This window comes from Drosophila elegans, unplaced genomic scaffold (assembly GCF_018152505.1).
Source record: "Drosophila elegans isolate 14027-0461.03 unplaced genomic scaffold, ASM1815250v1 contig_149, whole genome shotgun sequence".
NCBI classification, from domain to species: Eukaryota; Metazoa; Arthropoda; class Insecta; order Diptera; family Drosophilidae; genus Drosophila; species Drosophila elegans.
Genome location: NW_024545513.1, coordinates 26,184,418 through 26,207,500, shown reverse-complemented (window position 1 = coordinate 26,207,500; position 23,083 = coordinate 26,184,418). Strand labels below are relative to the sequence as shown.

At 34.1% G+C, this 23,083-nt stretch overlaps 2 protein-coding genes across 21 annotated transcripts in view; both read left to right on the top strand.

Annotated features, from left to right (window-relative positions):
• LOC108145584 (serine protease gd) overlaps positions 1-135 on the top strand; it is an 11,890-nt gene extending 11,755 nt beyond the window's left edge. For both annotated transcript variants that reach the window (XM_041710714.1, XM_017271097.2), the window contains one exon: positions 1-135. This exon is cut by the window's left edge and continues 597 nt beyond it. The gene's annotated coding sequence lies outside the window, so the exon portion shown is untranslated.
• Positions 136-1,643: 1,508 nt separating this feature from the next.
• LOC108145587 (voltage-dependent calcium channel type A subunit alpha-1) overlaps positions 1,644-23,083 on the top strand; it is an 84,134-nt gene continuing 62,694 nt past the window's right edge. For 16 of the 19 annotated variants that reach the window (XM_041707054.1, XM_041707047.1, XM_041707053.1 and 13 more), the window contains exon 1: positions 1,644-1,876. In XM_041707054.1, the coding sequence (XP_041562988.1) occupies positions 1,659-1,876 (218 nt within the window). In that variant the 5' untranslated portion in view covers positions 1,644-1,658. Of the gene's footprint in view, positions 1,877-9,372; positions 9,486-12,105; positions 12,506-14,416; positions 14,508-23,083 lie in introns of those variants that run through there. The other 3 variants (XM_017271101.1, XM_017271102.2, XM_017271100.1) reach the window with 3 other exon arrangements.

Here is a 23,083-nt window from a genome sequence, read left to right as displayed (position 1 = left end):
GGAAATCATGTAAGGCACCTTCCAAGTACTCAAAGTTATTAGCCGATTTGGGTTTTTCTTAGTTTTTCTAATGAAAATTGTGATTGCGGCATAAGATGGTAGAGCAACGCGTATAAATAAATTACTTGTATAGTACGGGATCGAAAACTAATTTTTCTTTATATATTGTTTATACCCCTGCAGAGGGTATTATAATTTCAGTCAGAAGTTTGCAAAGCTGTGAAGAAGACATTTCCAACCCTATAAAGTATATATATTCTTGATCAGCATCACTAGGCGAGTCGATCTATCCATGTCCGTCTGTCCGTACGTTTCTACGCAAACTTGTCTCTCAGTTTTAAAGCTACCTGCATGAAACTTTCCCAAAAGTTGCATTGCAGGTAGTACATAAGTCGGAACGAGCCGGATCGGAAAACTATAGCATATAGCTCCCATAGGAACAATCGGAAAAATAATTGAAAAAACATATAACTGCTGTTTTAAATTTTTTTTTAGTTCTTCGACATATAGTAATGGTTAAATTTTTAGAATTACGGTTTACATTTCATCAAAATCGGACGACTATAACATAAAGCTTCCATAAAAACAATAGAAATATTAAAAAAAACAAATTTAAATGTAACTTTTCTATTTTGTATTTTTTTTTAAATTCTTTTTAACTTATTAATAATTTGACAGTTCAGAATTACGCTTTTAATTTTCTTAAAATCGGAAAACGATATCATATATCTGCTGCCATAGGAACTATCGAACAATTGAGCTGCAAATCATCATAGCTTAAGTTTTTTTATTTCATAATTTAAATGTTTTCAAAAACGTTTAATTTTTGCAATAGCTGCAAGGGTATATGAACTTCGGCTTGCCGAACTTTGCTATTTTTTATGTTTTCCTTGCTTTCGTTTATAAAAGTTTGTTGTTATTATTCTATAGCGCTTAAAGAATTTGTGAGCCAAAAAAATACATATCTATAAAATTCTTAAGTAATGTAACCCCTTAAATTTGTTCTATTAATTTTTCGTTTATTCGATTATTATTATTCGGTCCGGCGACCTCCGATCCTGATCAAGAGTATACACACTTTTTAGGGTCGTTGCCAACTTCAGCATAAACTTATAAAACCCTCTGCCGAGGCTCAAATCCGTAAGTCAATTATGATTATATTATTTTAATATCATTTTCCTATAAGTGTAGGGACTTTCGTAGACAAAGGAAGCCGCCAATGTGGGATGTGGGCGGCCTACCGATGCAAGTGGACTCTACCCGTGGGCACCTGTCCTCCAATTACCAAGTGTAGCCTGCTCTGCGCATATGCTGACTACTATCAAGCACGTCATCAGCCGCAATCGTCGTCATCGCCATCTGCGCTGTTATCTGTTATCTTTGTTGCTGGGGCATCGACAACAGCAGTTTCGGTTTCGGTTTCGGTTTTGGTTTCCATCAACAATTAGTTTCGTCCGGACTGCGACAGCTGGTGCATCTCTGCCGGGGCTCTGGGCCCGTGGTCTCACTACCTCCGCTTCGTTTGGCCAGTCGTGGAAGATCTCTAGTCTTGTGACCCGTTCAATTGAGCCTGGCTGGCAGTGAATACCATTTTACAGAAATGGCCATATCTGCAGTCCGTTTCACACATTGCGAAGTCAGATTTATCGAAACCCAGAATGCTGGGCGGAGTGGGAGCTCGTCGCCGAAGGGGCTCATCACCTATGGCGCGTTTGACCATTAGCAACATCAACAGCCTGGATGACAACATAGCCATCATCGGCGATGGCGTCATCCGGCGGAGCACCCACTACGGTTCGCAAGGGTCCAACCAAAGGACCCGCGCGCCGGAAAGCTTTGCTCTTGTCCAGACACGACCCAACCTGGGCGACATAATGTAAGTAGAAGATCCATAAACCGAACCCTAAAATACTGCCAAGAAAAATGTAAGTTAAGTTAAATATTGTAGACGCCATAGGAAAGATATTTTAGTTTATACTAGCATTTTATATACCTTTTGTTCCTAAAACAGCTAAAGAATAGTCGCTCGATTTTGTTAAAAAAAAAAACGAACAAATTTTAAGTGCAAAGTTTGTGTATTTTCGCATTTTAACTTACAAACTTTGACCATTGATCTTGGTTATATGTGGCTGAAAATACACGGTGACCTTTTTATACCCTTGCGAAAAGAAGTATAAAATTGGTCAGAAGTTCGCAGAAGAACGCAGTTAAGGAGACATTTCCGACCCTTTAAAGTATATATATTTTTGATCAGCATGACTAGACGAGTTGATATAGCTATGTCCATATGTTCGTCTGTCCATCTGATTCTATACCGTTTCCGACCTCACTTTAAAAGCTAGAGATTTGACACTTTCGCAATCGATTTTTTTTATGTGTAAGCAAAACAAGTTTGAAAACTGTGGAAATCGGACGTCTATATCCTATAGCTGCCATACGAAAAAACAGGTAAAAATTTCAGATTTTGCTGTATTCTGAAAAGTTTGAGAATACATCGCTGGATTTAGCCCCAAACTATTATTTAACAGTGTTTAGAACTTATACCTTGAGATTTTATCAATATCGGTTGACTGTGTCCTATAGCCGCCAAGTACCTTTTGTACTGACCATACAGCTCAATGACAATTATTCGCGCAGTGTTTTAAATCTTATTTGGTTATGTAGACACTGATCATGTTAAAACGAGAACGGAAGCTAGCTTGGACAACCCGAAGTTTTAATACCCTTGCAGACTTTACCGAAATATGTAGCTTATATACTGCGCGAAATATCCTGAAAAGTATAAAATTTTAAGTGATGTCTAGCTATAGCATATAGACGTCCGATCGGCACGCGCTTTTACCCTGATCAAGGTTGCATAAAAAATACGATTTGGAAATATGCATGACAATAACAATTACACTGCGCGAAATATCTTAAATTTTTGCAAGTTATAACCGATTGTTCTTATGGAAGCTATAGGATATAGACGTCCGATAAGGGCGCAAACTTGATCTGATAAACATCTCGTTTTTTGGCATTATATAATCTCTTTATATAGTTTCGTATCCATCCCTAGACAGCAGATGTATTTAAATCTCGACTGGCCGAAGTTAGCTCCTGTTCTCGTTTAAATCGAGTTTTATAGTTTATTAGCTTAGGGTATGAAAACATATTCGGATTAAAGTGCATTATTGTCAATGCAATCTATCCAATCAACCCGATCAAATGTTGTTGGTGCTCTTGAATTTTTTTGTGTGACTATTCTGAGTGAAATATAAACACCTATTGGTTTAGTTTTCCAGAGTTGAGATTTAAGCACAAAATAAGTTTAATAACATCATAAACGAATTAAATCGGAACTGAAAATAATCACTATGGTCGGCAAAACATATAGTGACGATAAGCATCGGTAAGGGTGCGCGAGAAGACTACTTTATATAGCCGCAATATTCGAGGTCAGCAAAGAATAGTCCGATTTTAAAAAAATGATACAGCAATCAATAGGTATCAGTTTTATAAGAGTTTGCATACTAAGAGTTTTAGAGAATTAATTGGTTTCGGAGAAATAGGGGTAAAGTGCAAAAAAAGTTTGTCTTTTATTGGAGCTGGTGGAGCAAAAAGAGCATTGAATACGCTTCCAACGTCACCTCAATTATCTCAATCCGATAATCTTATTAAAAATAAACAAAACAGATATAGCATTTTTGAAATGGGAACGTATCAAAGTATTTTAATATACAATAATAATAATGTTACAAAACTTATTGAATACAAAAAAGTTTTTTTTTTGGATAAATAAAAATAGTCGTTACAAAATGTAACGTCACGTTAATTTTACCTTCTCATACGGTGTTTTTGTTTGATATTAATATATAAATTTTTCCATATATGTTCTAAACATGTTTCATGAAATTAGGTTTTATTCACCGATTTTGATAGTGCAGAGAATATATTTCCGACCCTTTAAAATATATATATTCTTAATCAGTTTATATATATATACCGAATTCTTTCTGTCTTCTACTCTCTTTAATCTATATGTGTCTGGGATTGGGCTGCAAAAAAGGTTTTGTCAAAATAATATTTTTTCGCATGTTCCTGCAAACTGTAAGGTACCAATTTCTATCAAGTTATACACCGTAGTTTACCTTTAAACGCGTTTTCCCGAAAGTAGTGTTTTTTTAGCTGCCGAGTAAGACTTTTTGTAGAAGCTAGTCCGATTTTAAGACTTTTATAAAAGAACTAGTCCGATTTTAATAAATTAGTTTCCAATTGCTTACAAAATATACCGCTATGTTGGCCAAGTAGGATTTTCGATCATTTTTTTTTCCCGTTTTAAAACCCTTAGGAGTTCAAAAAACGACATAAAAATTGAATTTTTCACTTATTTGTTGCACAACTTTTGCTAAATGCAAAATAAAAAAAATCTGCTTTGGGAAAACATAGTCGACGTAACAACGAATCTAAAGAATAACATTTTTCTGAATTCTGATCAACCCGCTCGCCAAAACGTGACTTAAGTGGGCAAAAGCACTTTCCACATTTGGAAATTTTTTTTGTATGTTTAAAAACAACATTTACAAGCCAAAACATGTATCTTTAAATATAAAAAAAAAAACTTTTTAGATCTATGCATTTTAATTTTTGTAATAAATTCCCTAAATAACCACTCAGTTTCTCGCCTCAAGTGTAGAAGACGCCCTAAAGGGTTTATATAAGGTTAGAATTTTTAAAAAAATTTTATTTTGTCAATGTACATATATTTATACCCTTGCAGAGGGTATTATAATTTCAGTCAGAAGTTTGCAACGCAGTGAAGGAGACATCTCCGACCCTATAAAGTATATATATTCTTGATCAGCATCACTAGGCGAGTCGATCTAGCCATGTCCGTCTGTCCGTCTGTCCGTCCGTTTATATGCAAACTAGTCTCTCAGTTTTAAAGCTATCTGCATGAAACTTTCCCAAAAGTTGTCTTTCTATTGCAGGTAGTATATAAGTCGGAACGAGCCGGATCGGACGACTATAGCATATAGCTCCCATAGGAACAATCGGAAAAATAATTGAAAAAAAATTATAACTTTGCTGTTTTTTAATTTTTTGTTTAGTTCTTCGACATTTAGTAATGGTTAAACATTTCCGATTTACGGTTTAAATTTCATCAAAATCGGACGGCTATAGTATATAGCTCCCATAGGAACAATCGGAAAAATAAATGAAAAAAATTATAACTTTGCTGTTTTTCAATTTTTTGTTTAGTTCTTCGACATTTAGTAATAGTTACATATTTCCGATTTACAGTTTAAATTTCATCAAAGTCGGACGACTATATAATATAGCTCCCATAGGAACAATCGGAAAAATAAATGAAAAAAAATTATAACTTTTCTGTTTTTTATTTTTTTGTTTAGTTCTTCGACATTTAGTAATGGTTAAATATTTCCGATTTACGGTTTAAATTTCATCAAAGTCGGACGACTATATCATATAGCTCTCATAGGAACAATCGGAAAAATAAATGAAAAAAATTATAACTTTTCTGTTTTTTAATTTTTTGTGTAGTTCTTCGACATATAGCAATGGTTAAATATTTCAGAATTATGGTTTAAATTTTATCAAAATCGGACGTCTATATCATATAGCTCCCTCAGAAATAATAAAAATGTATAAAATAACTATCAAATAATTGAGCTGCAAATCATCATAGCTTCAATGTTTTTAAACATATACGAAAGTAAATCATAATTTTAATGTTTTCAAAAATGTTTAATTCTTGCAATAGCTGCAAGGGTATATGAACTTCGGCTTGCCGAAGTTTGCTTTCTTTCTTGTTAAGAATAAATCCTGTAAATTTCATATCGTTCCGGTAAATAATTCGAGGTTACACCCAAATTAAAATAGGCGTTTCAGAATGCTTGCAAGTACAAGTTCAAACTTGTACCGCGATTTTGGTGTTTTCAAAGTCGGTGATCATCATTAATCAAAAACGGCTAAACCGATTAGCCTAAAATTGTAACTCAAGCTTCTTAAATATAGTTTTAGTAATTAATCGAAGATTTATTTCCGATTAAGATATTTTTTTATGACCGAATTTGTTCTTATAATTCATTTTTTTTGTTTGCTTATTCCTTTGATTAATTTCTAGATTAGACAATACTTTAACGACATCTCTTTGATTTTTAAATTTCGGAGGATCCAGTCAAAGGATATAGTGGTCACCGCAAAACCCGTAGATTACCTGAAGCTTCCTTCCAAATAAATATTATTCCAACACTTAGTCTTAAAATATATAATCAGATAACTAAATATTTTTCTCAGAATTTTTTTTTCGAAAATTCTCTTTAATTTCGGCTTTTTAACTGTAGACAACCCCTTAAAAAAAGACCCTCAAAACAAAATAAAATTATTTTCCCCTTAAAAAAAAGACCCTTAAAACAAAATAAAACTATTTTCCCCTTAAAAAAAAACCCTCAAAACAAAATAAAATTATTTTCGTGTATTTTTATTTTATATAACGTTAAAAGCAATTTTTTGAATAAATTTTTAGCTTTCGGTTGTAAGCTGCGACCATTAGGCAGTTTCTTATTTAATATAACAACTCCCATGGTATTGTTTTAAACCAGTGATGTCTACACAAATACAATGACATGTTATCCTGCATTTGTGTGCGTTAAACCGAAGACGCTTGCCGAAGCCACACGACAATTTACACTGTCGGTGTCGGGAGCGGGCCGGCAGAACTCGCCAATCGTGCGCGTGGACACCACTGTTTGAACGGTCATACATTGAGTACACAAAAAAAGTAATAGTTCAGTTTTAATAAGTGTGCCTTGAAAATAAAGTAGACACAGTATTAAAGTGTAAGTATTAATTTAATAAAAAAAAACCCTATTCTTTTTGTTTCATTTCTGTACCAAAGATTTTAAAACTGTATTCTAAGGCCTTCATTTTAAACCACACAAGTTTTAGTTTGACACTTCCGTATTATGTTCATATCAAAACATTTTTTATATCCAATAGTTTAAATTTCATCTATGTTGCACACTGCGGCCAAAGTTTTGGCCAAGAGTCCGTTTTTTTTCAGAAAATTAATAAAAGTAGTATGGGGCCCTTTTTAATATAGTTCAAGCTAATTTATGCCAACATTTCCAAGAATTTTATTTGATGGAATTTTTTTTACATATTTTTAAAGATGCAAAATGCAAATCACCCGAATAATGCGTGCTGTTTTGCTTTAGTTTTTGAGAATTGCGGTTTTAAGTATGGTCTTAGTTTGAAGGAAAGGCAATCTTAGAAGTCTATTGCAGCACAAAAGTATGCTAATATACGAGAACTAAAATACCTTCGCAAAACATTCAATATTGCGTACTCTTATCATAAAGCGTTTAAAATTAAAAAAAAACGTATAAATAAATTATTGTTTTTTAAGATGTATTTGCAAAGATGAAACAAAAAAATATATAATATATATTATTGGCGCTCCCTAGCTATACAGATAAAGAAACGTCAGATTTTTGGCCAACAAATTAGATTTCTGGCCCAGTGTGGGATGTCAAAGTAAGGTTACTGCTGTTCGTTTTCGGAAATATAGAAATTTAAGGTTACGGTATTACAACAAGTTTAGCCTTTACCGAATGAAGATTATTAACCAAAAATCAATGTGTTCCTGTATTTTGGAGTAAAAACATAATTTCTATCACCGCACTATGGGCTGAAGCACTATTTTTTGTGGCATTAATTAATAACTTAGAAACGAAATTAGATATTTGGGTTTTATTTTTTGACTTAAGCTTATATAAACAGAAGTAAGGAAAATTGGGGAAAAATGGCCGTGGTCCACTTTGACATAAAGAAGCGTGATCCTATTTTTTTCCGGGAAATCTTATTTTAGTACTTACTTCGACAAAATTTAAAACAAAATACCTGGATCCGAATTTTACAACTTTAAGATGTGACCCAAAAATGTAATTTTCGAAGAAAGTGCTCAACAGTGCACTTTAAAATTACATGCATTTGAGCAATAATTGAATAATAATAATTTTAAGTTGAAACTATTTTTGAATTTTTATTAAACAATTTTTTATGTTATGCTACTTAAAACACACAACTAAAAGGAATTTGAAAATCACAAACATATAGTACAAAACCCTTTTTTGCGATTTCATCAAAAATTTTCTTTTAAAACTTCTCAATTTCCCTGTTTTATGTATTATTATTGAAGATACTATATAATTAACAGAAGTTTAGAAGCGGTAGTTGTTATGAAATTCTACCCCAATCTTTGGTCTTTCAATAACTGTATCTTCTAAGTTTCGAGTTAGGTTGAAAAAGTTAAAAAAATTTTCGAACAGTTTTGTTGTTCATAAATAATTATTTTTGTTATCCGATGTCAGCAGCTGCCCACAAAGTCTTTATTTTGGATCGGAGGATCGGTCATTGAGGAAAACGCATCCGAATCGCTAAATAAAATTTAAAAACACTATGGGCAAACACAATTTAAACAAACTGCATTTTTTCGAACAGATACGATTTGCGGTAGGTGGAATATTTACCTGGCTATGCAATTAAATATTATTTTAATTTTGTTTTTACTGATTACAGTTTGAAAAAACTTCTATTCAATAAAATAGCACAGGAACAATGTCAAAGAACATTTTTTTTTTTAAATTGAGTAAACATGTTTCTTTTTATCCTACTTGACAAAATGCCCAAAGTTTAGACTTGTAGACCAGAATACCCCCTTAAATAAGAAATGTATTTTACCTTTACAGCTTTGTAAACTAAAATTTAGATCATAGAGCCGGCGATTTCGATACTGAAAAAGAACCATTAACTTACACTACCCAATTGTCTTTTGAATTCCAAGAAGATTTGAAATAAAAATATAAATAAAATTTTGTATTTCATTTTATGCCAAAGAAAAGTCAATCTGTCCCAGTGTGCATTTCTTTAATAAATGGCATTTCAATAAGTGGTTGCGAGGAAAGCACTTTTTTTTGCAATATCTTTGACCAAAATCATAAGGATACAATTTAAAAAGGTGAAGATGCGCTCTGAACAGGGCATGTGATTTGAAACTTGTCTGTCTTTGAACCCAAATGTCCGGTTAAGAGCGGGGCTTTAAGAAATACTGGTGTCGCAGAAGTGCGATAGTTCTGTTGTATAGAAGGGGTTGAAAATACAAGCGGAGCTTAAAGCTCCAACCGCGACCCTTCAGTTGATGTAACGGGAGCAGAGCGGGCTTTGACTTTGGCCTGGCTTCCGCAGGACGCGCATGCGCCCTCGCCGGCCAGTGTGGCCACCCCGCCAGTTTGCAAGTTGAGCTTGGGTCGAGCTTTCGAGCGGACGCAGAGCGCAGGGCTGGTGTGCGAGTGTGTACGTGTGTGTGGGCCCTGGCGCTGTGGTAGTATGTGATACAAAGTCGCCGAGTTGAAGTCTTGCGTTTGTTGAGTTTTTCGTCCAACTGGTGAGACAAAGTCGATGGCAGCTCCCGAGAATAAGCGGTTTTTGTTTTTTATTTTTAACGATTCGTAATTTATCAGCAAAAACGAGGCAGCCAGGAATCGGAAAACCAAGGCCCATGGCTGGTGTTAACAATTGAAGTGCAATTCATTAGTGCTGGTGCTGTGAAAATTCGACAATTCGAAAGTTGTGTGCGCTGGCATCCGAAATCGGGTCGAGTGGTGAAAATAAAACTACAAACATCCAACCAAGAAAAAGAATTGTCTGTGAGGGCAGCGTCAAAACGTCAAAGGGGGGGCGACAATGGCGACGACGGCAAAGGAAAAAGCCAAGTGAAAAGCGCTATTCTGTTGTTCGGTTATTTGGCCCTACTGAAGCCAAAAAACGACCTCTGGCTGCGTTTCTCCAGGCCCATCTGCGGCCAGATCAATTTTTGTAGGTCTCGCGGCCCCATGGTCTGTCTTTCAACTAACGGGATATCCACTAACGGGATATTCGCTCGATCCCATTTACCGTTACTAAACCTATCCCCAATATCTAGTTGAAAGTGTGTTGGTTTAAAGTTAACGCACCACACACAAACTCACAACTACATACATACGTATCCATACGTATACATATATACGCTTTGGGATTGGGTCAGCGGGTCGGTAGCACAACGGGCGGAATGTTGCGTCGGTGGTGCTGTATATTGCGGTAAATGGGATTGGAATTGGGATGGCAGTGATGTGGAGCGCCAGTGGACTTCGGTTTCGGGTTTCGGCCGGAGCGGCTATCAGTATATCGTTATTTTGTGACGTGTACACGCACAGCGCGAGGTGAATGAATTGTTGCGACGGACCAGCAACACACCGAATTTCATGCCACATGCTTTCATATTCCCCATTGTTTAAAAAGAAACTAGCACGCGAACTATGTACATGTATGTACATATGCATATGTATTTTCTCAAGCCCACAAATATTTACCAGTCGTCTTTTCCCCACGAATTTCAATGATATTCTTTCCTCCACGGAAGTGAAAACTTGTTTGTCCCTCTAGAATGCGGGCATATGAACAAACTTGCCGTAACTAACCGCATATTAACATCTGTATTAGCCCCAGAGCAACGGGACTTTCCTTCATTGCGGCACACATTCAAAGCGGCAGTGAACCAATTAGGTTTGGTGTAACCGAGAAAATGTTACATTTTCGCCCAGAAATTGATCCAAAAAAATAAAGTGGAGCAGGGCAGTCCCCAATAATAATTCAGTCAACTCGAGGGGAGAGGCAAGTGTGTCATTGTTGCTGTTTATTTTTGGCAATTACAGGTTCGTTGGTCCTACTGTTGCCCAATGGTAGCCACAATACATACATACATACATACATACATTCATTCTCCATTCCCGTTCCAAAAACATCGTATCGTCAACATAAGAAAGGCAGACTACTGTGCCTGGTGACGTCACTAGAAAAAATAAAAAGAGGTAGAGAGAGAGAGAGAGATTTATGTCAATTTGTTACAAGAAAAGATACCCGCAAAAGCAATAAAGGGTCATATTCATTCGATTCACTTAAAGCGAAAAGAACTGATAAATGTAACCAGATTTAATGGGCCCAAAACGGTAGTCAAGGAACTTGACTGAATGTTATCGTTATCGAAATGACCCAGTAATTGCTGAAATCAGTGAGAGGGTTTCCGCCGGTATGGGTGTGTGTGTGTGTGTGTGAAACAGAGAGTTAAAATTCGCAATTTCTGTTATCAGATATTAAACAATAAACCAAACTAATCAGTGAATTACCTGTAAACATATGCGTAATTTACCTTCAGTTTCCCCTCACATGATACACACATTTTGTTTTTCAAAAACATCAGAAAAGGTAAACAAGATTTCGAATGAGAACGAGAATAGCATTTCGTTCCTTCCCGTGATGTCGGAACTGAAAATCTCACCGTTTCGCAACTCACCACGGTCCGCATTCTGTGTGTGCGTGTATTGAGCTTTTTCGGTGGCTTATACATATACGTATGTGCCATTCTCACTCTTAGCCTCTAGTCTTTCATCCCCTAACTTTTTCATTCATGGCGTGTTTCAGTAATGGAATTTTATACCAAAATCCAAAATAACTTCATCCATCCATATCTACAGTCATAAACATCCCCGGCCAAGTAAATATGTTTGAACCACTTTATGGATCGCGGAAAATGAAAACACCAGCCATGCACTTTGTATGCACCCCTGTCAAATCATACACACATTTGCATGTACATATGTATGTATGTACACACATATATGTTCGTGCGCGAGTGTGTGAGCATGTTTTCAATAGGTCATGAACTGAATTGACCCGAGCATATCATAATTATCGGATGGCAAAATAAGTAGCACAACGCGCAACATTGAAACCGCCGCAAGCAATTGAAATGTACGTCCAAAAACAGATTAAGGAAACTGTCCAATTTTTATCGTGCAAATATTCGTACATGCGTACATACATCATATGTATGTATATGTATGTACATATGTACACCTCTTTGTGCCAAACCGTTAAAAGTACGCCGTGTATAATAATGATCATTTACAATCAAGTGACGGGCAAGCAATTCAAGTGGTGTCGGCGGGGATTAAATAAGTTATTCCCGATTTAAACAGCCATCTAATCGAGTTTATTTCCACTCAGTTAACGTGCAATAATAACACGGTAATGCTAAGAAGGTGAAGGATAGCAAAAGACAACAGCGAAAGCAATTCTATTCAAAGAGCGAGAAACGAGTCGAATAAGTCAAAAGTACGAGTCAACCAAACAGCAAAGAACCAAAGGAAGAGCCATAAAAACAAAGAGATACGGGCTACAGTAACAGTGAGGACGAGGTCGAAGGAAGGGGAAGAATCGGATCCGGAATCCTCCAGTCATCACTAGCAACAGCTAATCGGACTCTCGAGCTAAATGTCCAGTTGCCGCTATCGTGCCATACGGACGGCGTGTCACTCCCGACAAATGCGTATTGTGGTTGACCTTGTTTAATATAATTATGGCCGAGCGGTCGTTACAAAAGTATCAGAAATTGGATACAGTGACGGTATGTACCCCCATATTATCATTTATTTTGATTATTCAACAGAAAAAATATGTTACAGTCTAATATGGGAATTGTTTCTTCTTCGATCTGTCACATTTAACAGAAAAAACTTGAAGTCTGTCATACGATTAATGCGTGGGTGAATGCGTGGGTGGATGCGGGGGTGACAACAGTCTATACAAGGAATGTTCTATAAATTTCGGACCTTTATAGTGTTTAATGTGAAGAATGTGGATAGCATTGGTCAAACGGTTCGAAAGTTAGAGTTAATGCGTAGATGTGTGCGTGGGTGGATTGTGAACAGAATGTGTGGCTAAAAACCATCCTTGAACTAAGACGAAAAAGGTATGAAAGGTTTCATCAAATTCGGTTCGGCGGTTTATGAGTGATGGAATTACTGCTACTTTCTTGGCATTGATTTTTATATGTACATATGTATATATAGATTACCTCTCGTTCATGTGGCAGTCCTAATGATAGCCATTATTTCTTATTCCTTAATATTCAAAAGGATAATATTTTAATGTTTTTAATTTATTTATCATTCAATATTAAACAGGTCCTTGCACGTTAGGCCTAAAACTCACCAGAATCAAAAAACCCAAAGATGTAAAATTTTATACAAAACGTTGCTCATGAGATGTTCTTTTGCCTATTTTGTATAGAGAATATTGTTTTGTTGGCATTCGTTTTAAGGGTTTTTTCTTTTAGTGTACATATATATAAGAATACACACTGAAAGTTTCATATCGTTACGGTGAATATTTTCGAGAACAATTATGTTTAAAAAAACAAGAAAGGAAGCAAACTTCAAACTGCAGCTATTTCAAAAATTAAATATTCTTGGAAACAATTAAAATTAAATTTATTTGCGTATATGTTTAAATACACTGAAGTTATGATGATTTGCAGCTCCATTATTCGATAGTTCCTATGCCAGCTATACGATATCTTTTTCCGATTTTTATAGAATTAAAAGCGTAATTCTGAAATGTTAAATTATTAATAAGTCAAAATGATATCAAAAAAAATTACAAATTAAAAAAGTTAATTTTTTTCAAATTTTTTTTTTTTTTAATATTTTTATTGTTTCCATGAAAGCTTTAAGTTATAGTCGTCCAATCTTGATGAAATTTAAACTCAAATTCTGAAATATTTAACAGTTTTTTAGTTAACAGTTTTTAGTTAAATTAAAAAACAGCAAAGTTATAATTGGCTTTATAGGGTCGGAAACGTCTCCTTCATTGCGTTGAAAACTTCTGACTGAAATAAAAGCGACAAGTTTTTTTTCACAAATAATTTAATAATTTGCAAACCTGATATCAAGTTAGCAAATCATCTTATGATTTTAAGAAAAACTGAGCGTCAATTTTTATACCCTTGCAGACCCTGGGTATTATAGTTTCAGTCAGAAGTTTGCAACGCAGTGAAGGAGACATCTCCGACCCTATAAAGTATATATATTCTTGATCAGGATCACTAGCAGAGTCGATCGAGCCATGTCCGTATGTCCGTCCGTCTGTCCTTCCGTTTCTACGCAAACTAGTCTCTCAGTTTAAAAGCTATCTGCAAGAAACTTTCTATTGCAGGTAGTATATAGGTCGGAACGAGCCAGATCGGACGACTGTAGCATATAGCTTCCATAGGAACAATCGAAAAAAAAAAATATAAAATTGCTGTTTTTTAATTTTTTTTTATTTCTTCGACATATAGTTAATGGTTTCATCAAAATCGGACGACTATGTTATATAGCTCCCATAGAAATAATATAAATATATAAAATAGCTATCTAATAATTAAGCTGCAAATCATCATAGCTTCAATGTTTTTAAACATATACGCAAGTACATCTTAATTTTAATGTTTTCAAAAATATTTAATTCTTGCAATAGCTGCAAGGGTATATGTCACTCCCGACAAATGCGTATTGTGGTTGACCTTGTTTAATATAATTATGGCCGAGCGGTCGTTACAAAAGTATCAGAAATTGGATACAGTGACGGTATGTACCCCCATATTATCATTTATTTTGATTATTCAACAGAAAAAATATGTTACAGTCTAATATGGGAATTGTTTCTTCTTCGATCTGTCACATTTAACAGAAAAAACTTGAAGTCTGTCATACGATTAATGCGTGGGTGAATGCGTGGGTGGATGCGGGGGGTGACAACAGTCTATACAAGGAATGTTCTATAAATTTCGGACCTTTATAGTGTTTAATGTGAAGAATGTGGATAGCATTGGTCAAACGGTTCGAAAGTTAGAGTTAATGCGTAGATGTGTGCGTGGGTGGATTGTGAACAGAATGTGTGGCTAAAAACCATCCTTGAACTAAGACGAAAAAGGTATGAAAGGTTTCATCAAATTCGGTTCGGCGGTTTATGAGTGATGGAATTACTGCTACTTTCTTGGCATTGATTTTTATATGTACATATGTATATATAGATTACCTCTCGTTCATGTGGCAGTCCTAATGATAGCCATTATTTCTTATTCCTTAATATTCAAAAGGATAATATTTTAATGTTTTTAATTTATTTATCATTCAATATTAAACAGGTCCTTGCACGTTAGGCCTAAAACTCACCAGAATCAAAAAACCCAAAGATGTAAAATTTTATACAAAACGTTGCTCATGAGATGTTCTTTTGCCTATTTTGTATAGAGAATATTGTTTTGTTGGCATTCGTTTTAAGGGTTTTTTTTTTTTAGTGTACATATATATAAGAATACACACTGAAAGTTTCATATCGTTACGGTGAATATTTTCGAGAACAATTATGTTTAAAAAAACAAGAAAGGAAGCAAACTTCAAACTGCAGCTATTTCAAAAATTAAATATTCTTGGAAACAATTAAAATTAAATTTATTTGCGTATATGTTTAAATACACTGAAGTTATGATGATTTGCAGCTCCATTATTCGATAGTTCCTATGCCAGCTATACGATATCTTTTTCCGATTTTTATAGAATTAAAAGCGTAATTCTGAAATGTTAAATTATTAATAAGTCAAAATGATATCAAAAAAAATTACAAATTAAAAAAGTTAATTTTTTTCAAATTTTTTTTTTTTTTAATATTTTTATTGTTTCCATGAAAGCTTTAAGTTATAGTCGTCCAATCTTGATGAAATTTAAACTCAAATTCTGAAATATTTAACAGTTTTTTAGTTAACAGTTTTTAGTTAAATTAAAAAACAGCAAAGTTATAATTGGCTTTATAGGGTCGGAAACGTCTCCTTCATTGCGTTGAAAACTTCTGACTGAAATAAAAGCGACAAGTTTTTTTTTCACAAATAATTTAATAATTTGCAAACCTGATATCAAGTTAGCAAATCATCTTATGATTTTAAGAAAAACTGAGCGTCAATTTTTATACCCTTGCAGACCCTGGGTATTATAGTTTCAGTCAGAAGTTTGCAACGCAGTGAAGGAGACATCTCCGACCCTATAAAGTATATATATTCTTGATCAGGATCACTAGCAGAGTCGATCGAGCCATGTCCGTATGTCCGTCCGTCTGTCCTTCCGTTTCTACGCAAACTAGTCTCTCAGTTTAAAAGCTATCTGCAAGAAACTTTCTATTGCAGGTAGTATATAGGTCGGAACGAGCCAGATCGGACGACTGTAGCATATAGCTTCCATAGGAACAATCGAAAAAAAAAAATATAAAATTGCTGTTTTTTAATTTTTTTTTTATTTCTTCGACATATAGTTAATGGTTTCATCAAAATCGGACGACTATGTTATATAGCTCCCATAGAAATAATATAAATATATAAAATAGCTATCTAATAATTAAGCTGCAAATCATCATAGCTTCAATGTTTTTAAACATATACGCAAGTACATCTTAATTTTAATGTTTTCAAAAATATTTAATTCTTGCAATAGCTGCAAGGGTATATGAACTTCTACCCGCTGCAAGGGTAAAAAAATACTTTAGAAATGCAGTCCTAACGAATGATCTAGGGAAGCTCAAATTCAGTCGAATGTTCGGTGGCGGGTTGTTGTACTCATTTAAAACCATAATCAAGGATAAAAACAAGAAAGAAAGCAAACTTCGGCAAGCCGAAGTTCATATACCCTTGCAGCTATTGCAAGAATTTAACATTTTTGAAAACATTTAAATTATGATTTACTGCGTATATGTTTAAAATCATTGAAGCTATGATGATTAGCAGCTCAATTATTTGATAGTTATTTTATATATTTTTATTATTTCTATGGGAGCTATATGATACAGACGTCCGATTTTGATAAAATCTAAACCATAATTCTGAAATATTTAACCATTGCTATATGTCGAAGAACTAAACGTCGAAGAACTAAACAAAAAATTAAAAAAACAGCAAAGTTATATTTTTTTTCATTTATTTTTCCGATTGTTCCTATGGGAGCTATATGCTATAGTCGTCCGATTTTGATGAAATTTAAACCGTAAATCGGAAATATTTAACCATTACTAAACGTCGAAGCACTAAACAAAAAATTAAAAAACAGCAAAGTAATATTTTTTTTTCATTTATTTTTCTGATTGTTCCTATGGGTGCTATATGCTATAGTCGTCCGATCCGGCTCGTTCCGACTTATATACTACCTGCAATAGATAGACAACTTTTGGGAAAGTTTCATGCAGATAGCTTTAAAACGGACGGACAGACGGACATGGCTAGATCGACTCTACTAGTGATGCTGATCAAGAATATATATACTTTATAGGGTCGGAGATGTCTCCTTCTCTGCGTTGCAAACTTCTGACTGAAATTATAATACTCTCTGCAAGGGTATAACAAGGGCGAACACCGTTCTGCGAACCTAAAGTCATGACAGATGTAGAAGACGACATTAAGCAGAACAGGAAGGAGCGGGTTCCGAAATAAAGGTCGAAACGAAAGGATAGCTTCTTAAGCACTCTTAATATGACGATTTGTAGTGGCCCCAAATATTGGTAAAAGCGTTCATACGATTAGTGGAGACAGATCTGCCAAACTAAGCGTTTGATTTGATTGTAAAGATAATTGAAATGACTTTATTAAATTGAAATCATTATAACAGGATGGAATAAAATTTATGTTTGATTTATATGTGACTTCAGGTACTAAAATGTATGCCAATTTTTCATATATTATGTTGACATCTAGATATTTTTTTGCACGCATGCATCTGTTTAAGTCCCTTTCGCTCACTTTCAGAATGCATATTGTAATATTCTCGTTTCGAAAAATATTCCTTCCCGGCCTCTTTGTGCTAAATTTCTCTTACATTTTTTGGATGTGCTGTTGTAAGGTATCAAAGGTGTATGTATGTCAACGCAAGGCGTACAGTATATGAGTGACCTATCAACAAATAAAATTATTGGTATCAAATTCGAAATGAATAAACATTCGACTTAATAATACACATTTAAATTGTTGCCATTCGGACGGGTTCAGTCAGGTATTAACTTTACTAACATAGAAGCTATATGTGTTCGAAGTTTAGCTTTTCTAGTTGATTTCTAGCTAGTTTTTGAAAAAGTTGTAGTAACAAATTTATTTTTTTAACAACTTGCTCATCACATCAAACATATTTTAGAAGTTATAAAATAAGACCTTGATTTTTTTTTAAACCGACAAACAGAGCCTTTAAAATTTTTATTTTCGGTTTTAAAAACTTATGCTTTAATAACCATAGGATCCAAGCAAGCAACTTGGCTAAAAGTGTAGCATTTACCAAACCAGGCCCAGGGCTCCGATTTAATAAATTTTAGTATATCACTTTTACCACTCTTTTTCCTAAACCAATTAATTTTCGTCAAGTTTTAGTATGCACAGCATTTTCTTCTAGCGATACCCTTCGGTTGGTGTACTACTAGGATCGGACCATCACAGCAGATTTTTAATTCTATATATAAAACAAACCCTGTGATCTTTTAACCGTTAACACAAGGTCTGTTTAAAATACGAGCGGCAAATTTGATTCTTTCACGAATATTTTACGGATTATTAACGGCAAATTCCTGCAAAATATTTTTTTGAAAAGGTGAAGTTTTTGTTTTGTATACTGCTAACTTGATATCGGCAATTTTTTTTAACGAATAATTTACGGATAATTATGGCTTAAAAAAAGTTTAGATATTGAATGTTGTACTGCTAGCTTTATGCACATGATATTTCGCTCATTTTAAAGCCACCTTATCCTCGTCGGATAACAAGCGTCCACGCGGCATATTATTACAAATGCATTAAATTGTTGCCAGAAATACAAAAACAAAGTTCATTGAAACCATTTCTCTCTCCAGTCGCAATAATTGAAATGTGTCGTATAGCTTGTGTTTTTTTCTACCGCTACTTTAAAACGCGAGATTCAGTCAGAGATAAGAACAACAGATTTAGGCAGAATTCATTAAGCTTTTATTCTTGCAAACTTTTTTTTTTGTTGTATTATGCTTTTCCATTCTTCTCGAGGGTCTAAACTAATATATTCGGGTATGAAGTACCATTTTGGGCAGGAGTGTAGTAGTCTCCTATGCACACGCTTTTGGTCCAAAAATTTAAATTTTTTAAAACAACAATATTTGGATTTTTAGACTTTTATGTTTTACAATCAGCTTTTTGATATCGTGGTCTGAGTTTATTGAAATAAGAACCGTAATTCTGAAACAACAAACCATTACTTTATCTCGAAGTATATTCAAATCAATTGAAAAACAGCCAAATTATAATTTTTTCTTATGTTTTCACGATTGTTCCCATGGGAGCTGTAAGATATCCGTCCGATCCGGCTCGTTTCAACTTCTACTCATAGTTTAAAACTGATGGGCAAGTTTGCGTAGAAACGAGTGGACAAACAATCGGACGTGGCGAGATCGACTCTCCTAATGAGGTCGAGAATGTGTCCTTCTGACTAAAATTAAAATACCATATGTAAGGATATAAAAATTATCGAGAAAGTTATCTGGCTTTATAGAACAGTAAAATTTGAATAACTTCGTTGTTTTTAAGATATTTGCTTACATCTCGCTCATTTTTTTGCAAAGTATCTGATTTCAAATAAGTTTGCTTAATTAAGATTAGTTTTAAATTTAAATTCTTAAACAATATTTTCCAATTTCGATTGAAAATGTTTCTTTCTTTAACCCTTAACCATTTTTTTTATTGCATTTTTCTCAACAAATTGGTGGTGGATACTTTTACAAGGAAATTCTTGCCCAAGCAGCGTTAACTTCTCCAAACTGAGAATTGCTTAATAGCTTTCGAAAACATTCATGCAGAAATTTGTTATACATCAAAAGTTGAGGAATCTCAAGGGCTATAAACGTAAAAAACATAAACAAAAAGCGACTTTTACAATTTTTAAAAATTAGCAAATAAAAAGAAAAAAAATTTAAAAAAAAATATTTTTTAAACTAATTTTTGACTAGCATTTGACAATATCTTTTTAATGTCTGCAGCTTTAGAAGTTTAGAATTTATAGTCGTGAAAAGTTTAGCTGTTTCTAGCGATTCCCCGCTAAATAAAATAGTTTTTCAAAAATTCATAGAAAAACTTTTTTAACGACCTGTCAAACACAAAAAAATACTATTACAGAACTCTAAAACATGTCCTTAAAATTTGTTGAAATTTGTATTTTTTAAATATCCCAACATAAAATATTTTTGAGTAACTTTTGAACGGAGCATCGGATCTATGCAAATTTGGTGTCATTCGACGCGTATTTGGTATAAAATTTAAACTGTGTTAAAAAAGCGTAATATTTTATTAACGCAAGCTCAGGAAATTCACTTAAAAACCGCTTTTTCTCCTTAACCAATCAATTTTCCTTGGTATGCAGTTCTTATCCCTTTAGCGATTTAGATTTTCAATTCTGCGGCTATATAATAGTAGTCTCCTATGCACACGCTCTTGGTGCGCATCGTCACTAGATGTACTGTCGTCCATAGTGATTTATAGCCGGATTTCATTGCCGCGTAAAAACGCATTTAGCCTAATGCGCGTTTATTTACACTTGGAATCCGATAAGGCTAAAGGCTGCATTTAAAACAAATGCGAATATTAAATGTGACTACAAACTATAATTCCCGAACATTTTAAGAAAAAATACCGATATTTAACTTTATTTCGATAGTGCTACCACTAAAACAGCTGATTTTTATATGCAAGGATGGCGCAATTTTTGATTTCCTTTGAATATAAAAAACAAGAGCAAGCGCAGCAAATCCTGGTCGCAGTTGCACAATGCATTACTGCTGGATCGTTGGCCACAAAAAAATTGCAGCATATACGGGAATCTTTGATCTGTTTTAAAAATTGTGGTCTCTTTTGCATTGTTTTCAGTCATTTAATCGCAATTATTTTTAATGAGTCAGTTAGCCTTATGGGATTCCTCGTGTAAATAAATGCGCATTAGGCTAAATCCAAAGTAGAATACGATCATACTGTCAATACAAACATTTTGTTACGTCGAAAATGTAGGCTGCAACCCTTTTTTTCTTTTTAGAATGCCATCTATTTTACTATGCGAAAAAGTCATTAAAATACTTAGTATTTTTTTTATCATTGTTCTGAATTTATTTTCGTATGCAATCGTTATTGAAATTTGATCATTTTTCTTCATTCGTATAGTTGAGTAATGGCTGCACGTCATTCTTCAGTTTCATTTTTTAGTAAAAGGGCATTTGGTATTCGTTGAAAATTATGTTACAGGTAGAAGATCCAATAAGTTATATATATTTTTGATCAGGATCAATACCCGAGTCGATCTAGCCATGTACGTCTGTCTAGATCTCGAAAAACCAAAACAAGAGCAGATGCAAGTTTATTTCTTACGCCCACAAATCGTGAAAGTCTGTCATGTAACACTGAGACACATTGGACCAGGGGTGCTCAAAACTGACTTATGGAAGTGCATTAACTAACACATTTTAAAAAAGATCACGAACAAAAGTAACGAAGTGAGTGTAGAGCCGCAGATAAGTCAAAAACAAATTTCGTTTGATTCAGCCACCCAAAAAGAAACCAATGAAATGACTGCTGAAGAAACGATACATTTATAGTGTATAGCACAAGCAAGCTTACCTAGTGTGCCGCCCCTCACATCTCCCTAAGCATTGTGCTTTTACAATAACAATTGTGCTCATTGTGCATAGGCGTGAGCACCCCTGCGTTAGACCTTTGATATTGAGCTGTATGTGTGTTTCGGTCATGTCTATCGGTGGACACAAAAGTTTTCAAAATCGAGCAATTACTTTAGAACAGTGGTCGGCAAAGGCCATCTTGACAGAGACCGACACGAACATTATAAAACCGCAGTCGGCACACACACACTGACAAGTTTCGCCGTGCAAATTACTCATACAAAGAAGTGCGAACATGTTATAGTATGTGTGCCGACCACCGCTTGGCAATTATGTTTTGTTATAACGTTTAACTGCATATTTAATAAACGGAGTTTTTGGCATGAAGAGCAGCGTAGAGCACACATACTATTAAACGCTCACGCTTAATTTGTGTACGTAATTTGCACGGGGAAACTAACTAACGTTATGAGCTTAGAAGAGGAAGAATACAGCTCAATAAAAAGTGAAATGGTCAAAACTTTAAAACACAGAATGATTTGTTTAAAAATGGATACGGCAACAATGTGCCACGCGGAATTCTGGGTATAAACGTGCAATTCATCGAAGCCAGGACTTATTGAGTTATATTCTGAGCGGAAAAATTAAAATCATTGAATTAATTTGTTTTTCAGGGAAAGAAAAAAAAATAAAAATCCTCGGAGATCATTTAGAATCACTGACAAAGGATAACACAAAATGTTTGCTAAAAATTCAACACAGACGCCAGGACTTTCAATTGAGTTACATTCTGAGCGGAAATCATTTAATTCATTTTTATTTGCAGTGAAGAAGAATAAAATGGCGAAAAATTGAACACAGAGGCCAGGACTTATGACTGAGTTTTATTTTGAGTAAAAAAAATATAAATTTGCATTATTTTTGAGTTTTATTTTTTTTGATCAAAAATAATAATTATGTCCAAGTTTTATTAATTTACTCAAAAATAATTAAGTTCAATCTAATATTTAAAAACCATGGCAAAAATGCAGTGATTGAACAAAAAGGATTATTTTGGTATATACCATGCATTTCTAGGGTATCTATGTTTTTTTTTTATATTTCTAATTTGCCCGTGGCGGCGGTCGGTCGAGCCTCTTCAAAAAAGTGGCGTCTTGGCGGTTTTTTGGCGGATTTATTGAATATATTGGATTATTGTGCGTATGAACGAAATTAAATTGAAAACAAGAAAGGAAGCAAACTTCGGCAAGCCGAAGCTTATATACCCTTGCAGCTATTGCAAAAATTAAATATTTTTGAAAACATAAAAAAAATCATTGAAGCTATGATGATCTGCAGCTCAATTATTCGATAGTTCCCATGGCAGCTATATAATATCGTTTTCCGATTTTAATAAAATTAAAAGCGGTATTCTGAATTGTGAAATTATAAATAAGTCAAAAAGAATTTAAAAAAAACAAAAAATAGAAAAGTTACATGTAAAAACATTTTTTTTTATATTTGTATTGTTCCCATT